Genomic DNA, 10868 nt, shown 5'->3' with positions numbered 1-10868 from the left:
CTCCTCACTATAGGGTTTCTGTTGCTTTTAAGATAATGGAATATGGTAATCCAGAAATGAAACAGGGTAAAACTTCTTCAGCTTGTGAAGCTCACAGGTGACAGGTGAGCCCCAGGACAGGTGCTGGTGCTCTGGGGAGCACTGGCTGGGCCAGTCAGACTTGCTCTGTTACATTCAGTTGGACACACAAATATTTTCTCAAATTTATTTTGCTAAGAGGTTGTGATGTTTGCTTTGAGAACTGGATACAAATGAAAAAAACATCTGGCTTCCTGCTTGTGAGTGGGGTGGGGTGGAATGGGATGGGGTGGGCTGGGATGGAGAGGGAGTGGTGGAGCCTGCAGGGATCCCCCTGGACCCCGTGTCAGGGGCTGCTCTCTCATGCACAGCAAAAGGGATGGAAGGGGTTTATATGTGGTGCTGAGACAGGTCTGGACAACTCTGTATTTTACATGTACGGAGCCAGCTCCTTCTTCAGGACCACTGGAAGGACCACAGAGAGAAAACACAGATGTGAGCAGTCTGTATGTACAGTCTGATCCTGTGTGCTGCCCCTGGCAGACGTTTCATGAAGCAGAGCAGCTTCAGGAAACCTCGGGAATAAAGAGGATGGAATGTTACTTCTCATTATTTGCTGCATAGGAAACAACACCATGAGATGCAACACAACGATGCCTTAAGAAGATACATTAGCATGAAGAAGGATAAGCGTGTTAATTAAGAACAAAATGGTGGAGAAAGGCTGGGGAGCCCCCTGGAGCAGCCCTCACAGATGGCTACAGCCAGGGGCAGAGCTGCTCCCAGGGGCTTGGTGGGGCTGGGGAAGAGCTGACAAACAAAATAACCCAGCCAGGTTTTGCTATCCACAGTATAAGTGTGAATACTGGCATCAGTGTCAGAGGTGACCCTACCAGCTGCTGGAGCCCCCAGGTGCTGTAGTGGGAATTGCTGCTCACCCGCAGCTGGGAGGGGGCTCCGGCCCCTGCAGATAAAAAGGTGTTTGGGGCAGCAGAGCTTCCTCTTCTCCTCCTCCTCCTCTTCCTCCGTTTGCTCTGGGTGCTGTGTACATGACCTGCAAGGAGCATCTCATCTCCAGGGTAGCTGCAGACCCCCATCCATGGAGGTAGTGTTTGCTTTCATCCACCTGTCTGTAACTGGGCTGGGGCAGCAGTACCTGAGGTGAGCAGGATGGTTGCTGCCTCTGACCCGCAGAAATTTAAGGGTGCAAGGGTGATGTGTTCCTGTGTTCTGTCTGCATGTTGCAAGGTGCAGGACCTCAAGGTTTCTTCATCACTCTCTGCTGAGCAAGCAGCCTCCAAAGCCTGGCTGCTGTCTGAGTCCATTGTGCCCTTTGCCAGCGATTTTGATTGTGTTTGTTTGCATTGCCTGATGAGAGGGAGCTGGTAGAGCTGCTTCTTGCAGAGCTGCTTTCTGGGCAGGGCTCCTCACCTGTCTGACCATAAGGCTTTGGGAAGAGATGATGTGCAGGGTGCCTGGTTTGCACTGCTGCCCCTTTGCTCTGGGACGTGCTCTTGGGGACAGCTCTGGGGATGCTGCAGGGGATGGTTCAGCAGCACCAGCCCAGGATCTGCTCCGTGCTTTGCTGTGGCTGTTGTCTGGGCCAAGACCACGAAGTTCCTGGCTACAGCAATCACTGGGATAAATGAGGGATTTGGGGACCTGAGGGTCAGAGGATTACAACTTGGTTTGTTACAATAAAAAGCCACCAAAAGAGCTTTTTTGGGTGTCAGCAATAGCATTGCTGAGCATATGGTGCTGCCTTAGTGTCCTGGGGTGTTTGGGCTCTGTCCTGCAGCCCTGGCTGTGGCTCCTCCTCGCATTGTGCTGCCCAGGTGGGGTCTGTCTGCTGGGGCAGAGCCCACCCCTCTGCCTTCCTGGGGCTCCACCTCTGCAGATGTGCTGAGTGTCCCTGTTCCCTGCCGTGGTAACGATGGCATCCCTGGGACTGGAGGCAAAGCTGCTGCTGGTGACAGTGTGGGTACCTAGTGCAATGCATTTGTTTTACTTCCCAGAACCAGTTCAATGCCATGGGTATTCCTGGTTTTCTTCATACAAGCTACTTCTTAAATAACTTGTAAAAAAGCTAAACATCTTTGTAAGGTCTTAAGAAAGAGAGGGTATTTTGATCTGGATGTTGCTGAACAGCTGTGTTTTGTTTACTGAGCATGCCAGTGACATTTACTTCAAACCTTCAGTTGTTTTAAATTCTTTTGAGTTAATCACTTACTAGGTAGTACACCTGCTGGCTGTCCAATGCTGCAGTGATGAAACTCTGCTTCCAATGCTCTTAACTGATGTAATTCTAATACATCAGGTCAGCAGCTCCAGTTGTTGTCCCCGAATGTTTTGATTTTGAAAAGGGAAATTCAAACCCAGCAAATCTTATCAACAAGGCATTCAGGAGCTGCACCAGGGAGCAAACCAGGACGATCCAGAATGAATTTGCAAACTGTTCGCTGTGAGTCTTGAATATGAAACTTCCCTCTTTGAAATTAGCAATCTTCTCTGAAAGGTGATGGATTTTCACTTCTGAGGAGAAGAGAATCATGATGAGGCAGCCACAGGAACCTGGGAGGGAGGGGGAGATGCTCATCACCTCAGCAGTCCCTGCAGCAGGGCTGGGGGTGTACACCACGACCCAGTGACACAGGGACAGTGTCACTGGGGCCACCAGAACTTGGGTTTAGCAGGGATTATTTTTAGATCCCAAGCCAACAGCTATTGAAACTAGTAAGCTGTTTTAATTGAATTTGGCTCAGGACCAATGATATTTAGCACAGCTGCTTTAGTGCCCTGATCCAGCCAAGTATCTGTGCTCTTTTTCAGCTTTAAGCTGCTCATTGTCCCATGGAATATAACTGAACTGTCTGCACATCTAAGGATAAACATGTACTTAAGTCCTTCATTAAATTATGATTGTAAAATGTGATACCTTGTAATGCAATGGCACACCTTGTCAGTTAAGCTGGTGACACAGAGTGGCTTTGCTCTTTCTGTAACCAGCAGAGGGGCAGGGACTGTCCCATATACCTGGTGGCAGTGTTTTTTCAGAGACTGCCTTTTCAGTCTCTCAGCTCCTCCTGGCCACGAGGAAGCCTTGCTGGTGTAAGTGGTGATCTCACTAACAAAGCTGCAAGCCTCCCATCGAGGGGATGCAGGGATACAGGCAGTTGCATCACTGGCTTTTTAAAATTTATTTTGTTTATTTTTTTTTTTCCCCCGCTCTGGCACAGTGCCTGATTCTGAGCCTGTACTATGACCCCAGCTCTGGGTCTCCAGGGTACCATCCCCTTTTCTGCCAAGTCACAGAGAAGGGCCTTGGGTCTGCCTGCACCATTCCCACCTCACCACCTGCCCCCACTGAGGGACTGAGCAGTTTATCCCCTAATTCCAATTTGGAAAACATATGTTTTGCCACAGCAAAGTCGTCTGCCTGCCCAGCTTTATTTTGCCAGTGGTGGGTGGTGTGAGGGCTCGGTGGTACTTACAGGAGATGAAGCTCCAGAGGTACAACCCCACGGGGCCATGCAGGGTTTCATAGGGGCTGCCAAAGGCATTGAGCATGAAGAAACCTGATCCCACCAGAGCAAAGACCACCAGCACTGTACAGAAGAGAATGACACTAACATGGATACTTGCAGGGATGATTTTGAGCAAATCTGGAAAAACTGAAAACAAATGAAGAGAGAATTATTACACGCGTCAGGCAAAGCTGTTGTAGAAGTTAGGGGCTTCTTGCTACCTTATGATGATTGTTTTGAGTCTTCCAAATGCAACCAAAGATGAACATGAAGCTGTTCACTAGAAACAGGTTTTCAAGGATGTTTAGAGGCAGAAGCATTTTGTGACACTTGGTAGTATAATTTTGTCCAGGAGAGAAGGAGCAGCTCCAGGAAAAGCCTCTCTTCTCCTGCCCCATACACATTGCAGTTTTTTCACCTTTATACCCAAAAAATTTTGGCTAAAAGTGTGTATTTTTTCTCTGAAAAGCTTAAGCAATAAAGATGTAAGAGAAAAGGTCCATGTTTTGTTATGAAGCAACAGGAAATGTGGCCTGAAGCTGCAGTGCTGCTCTGCACAGTGTGTCCCTGGGGAAGGAAATGTGTGGGGCTGCTCACAGTGTGACAACCCACCAGGTATTGCCAAAGAGATGTCTGTGCATCTGAAGGGATTGGAGGCTTCTTATCTCTGTCCTTTGGAATTCTCCTGTTTTTAGAAAATATATAAAAAAGGGAATTTTGCTAAAAATCCTTAAAAATAGAAAAGGAATATATTTATAAATGTCCATCAATCTGTTGAATTATTAAAAAAAAAAAGAATTCTAAAGAGGGGTAAATTAATAAAGGTAAAATAAAAGACTTATTTGCAACAAACTCTGGAAGAAATTTTGAAAGAATAAGCAATATTTTTGACTGAAATTTTTACCCCTTGAATTTCCCCAAATAGAATACTTGCAGAACATTTTGTGTCTGGAAGCCCAGGCCCAAAGAGGGAAGGTGACAAATCAATGAGAGGAAATGGAGAAATCTTACAGTGAAGAAGTGGGGCTCCAAGGCACAATGAGGCATCAGAACCAAAGCTTTGGGAGGGGTTGGGAGGGAGCAGCTGCTCCTTGGTGGGTGCCAGGGAGTGGTCGGTGCCACTGCATGTGCAGGAATAATTAATTTTAAATATTTTTATGCAACTTTTTAGCTACCCTATCATCTTGTGATGGTGCCTAACTAGGGCACAAGGGGATAGTCAATCAGATGCAGTAGGAGAGAATTTCTAATCATTGATGTTTGTTTGTCAACAAGGGGTGCTTTAGAAGGAATCATCAAACACATTTGACTGCTCCTGATCCACAGGGGCACGGTTAAAGCTGGGGTGATGATGCCTTTGTGCTGCCTCACTGCAGCTGCAACCTGCAGAGTAAAAACTCCTCACATAAATTACTGTGCTTGGGAAGTATTTGCCAGTAGCCAGCCCTGCAGCTCACCAGGGAGATCACACTGGCCAGGTCAGCTCATCTCCCTGGATAAATGAAGGGGAAATTAATAAAGCAAATGTCTGTAAGATGTTCTTGAAGCTGTGTTAAGTATCACCCCTCATGCTGGTGATGGCAGAGGGTCCAGGAAGAACTTGCTGGTGTAAAACGTGACCTCTGCTGATGGGTAGTGCTGTAAAACACCAAGTGTGTTTTAGAAACTAGTTTACTGGACTTTATATAAATATTTCATGTATTTACATGAAGCAGTTGTACTGCTAGTGTGCTGTGAACTGCAAAATTTTGCAGTTTTCCCATTCAGGCTGGCTAATGGGAAGGCTGAAGAGCAGAACCTCTTCATGGAACAGCACTGGTTTTGCAATGCCACCTGATCTCTGGGGAGAACATACAAATCTGTGTCTTTAATAACACAATATTGTGCTATTTATTTCAAGAAAACACTGCTGCAGCAGTCTATGGAATCTTTCCCTTGGTACCTGCATTTCTAGTGCTTTATGCCATTAAAATTTTATATGTGACATATCAGGAAAAATAATTCCAGCAGCTATATTGTTTTGAAAGAAAAACATTCCTTCATTGTGCTGAATGAATTGTGTTAGGCATGCATGCCAGCGACCTTTAGAAAATGGACTGATGACCCAGAAACTGATGAGAATCAGCAAGAGCAAATGAAGCAGAAGGCTCTCCCCAGACGAACCGCGTTTGCTGGCAGAGCAAATTCATTTTACAACTAAAAGAGATACAGTGGTCAGAGGGGAGTATTTAATGGGAGCAAATATAGAACTAAATCATTTAGCCTATTCTGTGTGCCTTTTCCCAGGCATGCTGAAGTGGACTTCAGTGCATTAAGCTCGGGATGTGCCTGTTGTGCACAGTTACCCTGTTCCCAGGGGTGCTGGCAGCGAGCTCCAGAGAGCCCTGGCTCCTGGGATGGGGGATGTGGCCTCCTGCACTGAGTGGTCTCTGAAGTGAGTGCTTCTAGCAGAGCCACGTTTTGCTCAGACACCCAAGTGTTGTTTCTAAATATAAAGCTGATTAAATCGAATGTTGTGCTTGCCTTTTAATCTAAATAACATATCACCTCAGAACAACTGGCAAAGAGGGATCGATGCCCCCTGTCAGTGACAGCTCAGGAAGGCAAATCCTGCCTTGTGGTCTGCCAGGATCTATACAGCCAAGTTTGGGGAAGATTTGGGCTGTAACTGGGCTGTGTTCCAGGTACACCCAGTGCCAAAGATCCACTCATAGCATTACCTCCTTGGAGTGCTAGCCAAAAGATGCCAGTGCAGGTAAACAAATTACAGTGGGCTTGTAATATGGTGAGTGAGATCTACTGAAATATTGCACTGTTAATGCTTGGCTTGTACAAAAGGAGAGGAAAAGGTAAAAGAAAGATTTAGAAGGCAAGTGTGGGTCGAGTCTTAGGTGGGGCAGGTTTATGTTGTGTGTCTGCCCCTTGATTTCAGATCCTTGGAGTTCTTTGTGTGTGTATTAGGCACCCAGAGAAAGTAGTTGTTAATATTGTCCTGCTCATCGGAGTACTGCACCTCTGTATGAACACTCAGGTTTTGGTTTTCTGACCATTCCAAAATGGGTGGCTTGGCTGGGATTAAATAAAAACTTCACATGGTATTGTTTCTGTTCTGTGGTTGCAGTTGTGTTCCTGTTCTCCCCTGGAACAACACTAACAAATGAAAGTTTGGAAAACATTTGGCTAGGAAAGTCTGGCTACTTGAGGTTCCTGAGGTGCTAGAAAGTGTAGGGCCATAGTGAGAGCAAACTCCATCACCCTGGAGCACTTTTGTTTGACAATGCTCTGCAGGGCTGGCCCCCATCCAGAGCCTGCCTGTGTGCAGCACTGCAAGACATTCAGAAACACGGGGTGATGGATATTATTAAATCATCACAAACAAGCTGTGCATTTGTATTCCATCTTGTACATGCAATATTAAATTCACACTGCCCACAAAATTGAAATTCTTTTGAAACTGTTGCTACGGTCACACTAGCAGGATATTAAAGTGGTTCAGCCATAGCCAGATGGAATGTACAGACAGGACCTGAATGCAGAGCAAGCAATGAAATGGTTTAGAAGGGTCAAGGTAACAAAGCTGTGGAAGGGCAGTTCCTGGGGAGAGAAGCAGCCCCCCTGCAGCTCTCCTCCTGGGGCAGCAGTGGAGCTGTGCCACTCAGCTCTGGGCTGGGGGACATGGACAAGTGTCACCCACCAAGCTGCTGGTCACTGATGGGTTTGTCTGCTGGGCTCTGTAACCATGGCTCCTACAGCAGGGAAGTAATTCCTTCAGGTTTAATGACCCCTCTACAATTTCACCCCAGCCTGTAAGCAGCAGGGGGGAATATCTGCACAAAGCAATTGAGGAGAACCTTGGCTGTACAAGTGGACTAGTGGTGGAATTGAATTAGACTTGGCAAATCTTAATATTACATTAAATTAACTTGGTCAGAAATTAAATTAACTACTTCAGAAAAATATTATGTAGTAAATAACTCCTGATACTTAATCTGGTAACCTTGCCTTGCCTTAAATGACTTGTGTAAGCAATTTACCTGTGCTGCTTTAGCAGAGTGCTTCTAAATTGTGTTTTGTAGTAACTTCAGGTGCTGTATTGCACATATAACAAATGGATGCTTGTGATTATCTGTTTAATGTGCTGCTATAGGCAAACTATGTGCTCACTTGATCATTTTATTGATCTTCTTACCCTTGAAGAGCCTGAAGATAAATAGGTCATGAATATTACATGTAAAGCAAAATCATTGCTAGCAGCCTTTGATAAAATTCTGTGTGTCAGATAGCAAGTTGAACTTGCAGCTGAACATCAGCTAGCATCAGCCAGACTGTTTCCCAATTAATGCAGCAGGTTGCTAACTTTTAGGATGCTTTGTTTCTTGACAGCAGCCAAGTGTATACATGCCCCAGCACTTTCATGAGATTTCTGCTGGTTTAGTTCATTCTTTCACGGTGGAGCAGACATAATATTGACCCACACACAGGAAGATGACACAGATTAATTGAAAAAGAAATGTGATTTTTTTTTCAAGTATAAATATTTTGAAATTTAGCTATCCGTGTAATTGAAATATAGATTATTGAAAATGGAAGTGTGGCTTTGTCTTGGAAAAGCAGTCCTGTGAACCTGAAGATCAGAACACAGCAGCATTTGTTTCAGAATACGTCCTGCTCTTTGGGCTCGGTGACCGAGGGGACACCAGGAGAGCATCTCCTGGCTCCCTGAGCCACCAGCAGCACGGTGTTAAATAATTCAGATGCCGTCGGTACTCACATGAGAACTGCAAAGGTCTGCCCCCGAGCCCACACTGCCTCACACGCTCGCCGTGGAAAAGCCCGTACTGGATGTGGCCAATAAACTTGTGCATCTCCTGGCTGGTGGCATTGACGAGCAGAGCTCCCGTCTTGCAGAGGATGCTCCCCTTCACCCATAGCTGGGTGCCGATGGCCGCCGCTGTCCCCAGCGCGCAGGCGAAGCTCAGCACCCCGGCTATGCAGAAGATAATTTTCTTCTGCTGAGCTGGCATGGTGGCATCTGAGGTCCTCTGAGGGACGCAGCTTTCAGCCAGGCACCCACAAGGTCCTCATCAGCTGGGCAGAGCTCCCGGCTGGAGCGCTCTCCTGACAGAGCTCCGCGTCTTTCCTGGAAGATGCTGTCAAGGTTTATTCCCTCCCCGTCCCTTCTAACTCCAGCTGGACAACGGAGCTGTCTGCTGAGCGTGTCAGTGCAGCCCTGGTGTCACTCGACAAGGAGGGTGTCGGATGACAGCAGGAACCTCTCTGTAACCCGAGTGCTCCCGGGCTGATGGGTGAGTGGGCGATTTCAGGGAAGGGTTTGGCTGCTCTGTCTGGTTACCTGCTCCCCAGAGAGTAAGTTTTCCGAGGGTTTTGTTTTTGCAGGTTTCCTGTCAAGCTAGCAATGCTGTTTGCTGTTCCTAGTGCCACGGCACAGCAGCACAGAGCCCCTGCTCAGCCCAGGGATCCTCTCTGCAGGATGGGGTTGATGCGGGCGCTGCTTTTCCCCGCCCAGGCTCTCCCTGGTAGGGGGCATGGTGCCTGTTACACGCTGTGTTCTTCTGGCTGCAGTGTGATCAGACAAACCCTTCAGTTCAGGTTTCCAATATAGACAACTCCTTCATCCCACGTCCCTGCAGAGGCACTCCAGGACCTCTCCCCAGATCCTGATCACTTTCTCTTTGGCCTGATCTTTCCTCCCAGCATTTCCGTGAGCAGATTGCTGATGGGATGTTTTCATTCCTGCCCCCCTCAATATCCATTTCTCCCTTCAGGCCTGTAGGCAATGGAAAAGATAAACAGAAGGCTACTGTTGTGGTGGTGTACAGAAACCGAGCAGTTGTGATGTACAGAACGCTGCCATCCACCCGTGGATGCTGGGCTCCAAAACTGCTACACAGTTTCGTAAGAGAGTTGGACTGTGTAACTCTTAGAGATGAGAACTTACGGTTATGCATGACAAAAGCACCAAGACACAGAGATCTTTGTGTTAAAAGACATCAAGACGTGTTTGACAAAGTCTTGGGAATAAAATGTAATGACCCTCTTAAAATATCCATGGTGATAATTTTCCCAAAGCCAAGGATAAGACCACTGAGCTAGTGTACCAATGTAACTTAGGAGAAGCTCTGAAGCATCTTTATCCTCTGTTGGAGGGAGGGAGCTGGGAAACACTGCTGGAATTTGGAGTGCCCAGGGATCACAGTCGAAGTCCAATAAACTTGTCAAGGAAGGCATTTCAGAGGGAGATTTTAACCTTTGAAGATATCAGACTTTTTGATCCTTGCTTTGGATGAACAACGCAGTTGGATGCATGAAAAGTAATTCAGCAATCAAAAGTAACAAAGATTTAAATAGAAATCATATTAACAAATGTGAGACAATGTAGGATATTATTATTGTTTTATTGCTACTGCCTAGCTCAATATCAGCTTTTAAAGTATATATGGTTTGTTTAGAGAATTGCTGAGGCACAGAAGAAATGGGGTTTCCCTGTATCTCCTGGTTTTGTCCATACTAAATTTGAACATAAGCTCATTTGTAGAGTGCCACTGTTAATTTTATTTAGATTTATTAGCAATTGACTGTCGGTTACCTTATTTCCAAAGTACCTGGTGTCTGTGCTGTCCTGGAGATGTAGCCAAGGGAGGCTACAAGGGGAGGATTTGATAAAAATAATGGACAGAAAGGGGAAGGAAAAAAGTTCCCAAGCTTGCTTACGGTGATGGCGCTGCAGGACTGCACCCATCTCTGCAACCCCTCGGTGTGGGAGGGACGGGGACTGTGCTGGGGACGGGAGGGCACAGGTCCGGACACCCTCCAGGGGTGGGGACGGGAGCCCTGCAGCTCCCAGCTGTTCCTTTTGCTTCTCTGAAGGGTCCTTTATCAGAAACCGTCTCTCTGGAGATGTCACGCTCCCGACCCCGCTCGGCTGATTCTCCGGGTGCTGCAGCCCGGCACGGGGACCGTCCCTCGGGCACCGGGGGCACCCGGGGGCGCGCCCGGAGCGGGGACGGCAGCGGCAGCCGCTGGAACGGCCCTCGGCTCCGAGCGGGGGGTTGCACCCCTGGGGGAACGATTTCTCTTCTAAAATGAACGGCACTAAAGGAGGGGGCAGGCGATAGGGTGCGGGGTGGCTGCGGTAGAGGGGTCCCGGAGAGAGCGCGGCCGCTCCGCTCCCCGAGTCGGGCTCTGCTTCTGCTGGGCGGGCAGCGCAGCCTCCCCAGTGCCCCGGTCCCACTCCTTCGGGAGGGTCCCGGCCGCTACCGCCGACCCCCAGGGCTGTGCCCGGCGCTGCCGCGCGGTCTGGGGGCG

At 47.8% G+C, this 10868-nt stretch overlaps 1 protein-coding gene across 1 annotated transcript; it reads right to left on the bottom strand.

Annotated features, from left to right (window-relative positions):
- Positions 1-203: 203 nt before the first annotated feature.
- CLRN1 (clarin 1) lies at positions 204-8824 on the bottom strand. Its single transcript, XM_071752940.1, has 3 exons — positions 8314-8824; positions 3510-3689; positions 204-2589 (listed from the first exon to the last, which is right to left on the bottom strand). The coding sequence occupies exons 1-3, from the start codon at positions 8564-8566 to the stop codon at positions 2324-2326; spliced, it is 699 nt and encodes a 232-aa protein (XP_071609041.1). The 5' UTR covers positions 8567-8824; the 3' UTR covers positions 204-2323.
- Positions 8825-10868: the final 2044 nt, after the last annotated feature.

Source organism: Heliangelus exortis, chromosome 9 (genome assembly GCF_036169615.1).
Source record: "Heliangelus exortis chromosome 9, bHelExo1.hap1, whole genome shotgun sequence".
Lineage (NCBI taxonomy): Eukaryota > Metazoa > Chordata > Aves > Apodiformes > Trochilidae > Heliangelus > Heliangelus exortis.
Note: the sequence above shows the minus strand (reverse complement) of the source record. Positions and strands in the feature narration are given on the sequence as shown.

Excerpts from the sequence above, each read along its gene's own strand:
- CLRN1 (XM_071752940.1), bottom strand. The coding sequence starts at position 8,566 with ATGCCAGCTCAGCAGAAGAAAATTATCTTCTGCATAGCCGGGGTGCTG. Across the intron at positions 3,690-8,313 it reads CAGACCTTTGCAGTTCTCAT|TTTTTCCAGATTTGCTCAAA; the intron begins GTGAGTACCGAC and ends ATTTGTTTTCAG. Across the intron at positions 2,590-3,509 it reads CCTCTGGAGCTTCATCTCCT|GTTCCTGTGGCTGCCTCATC; the intron begins GTAAGTACCACC and ends CCTCCCTCCCAG.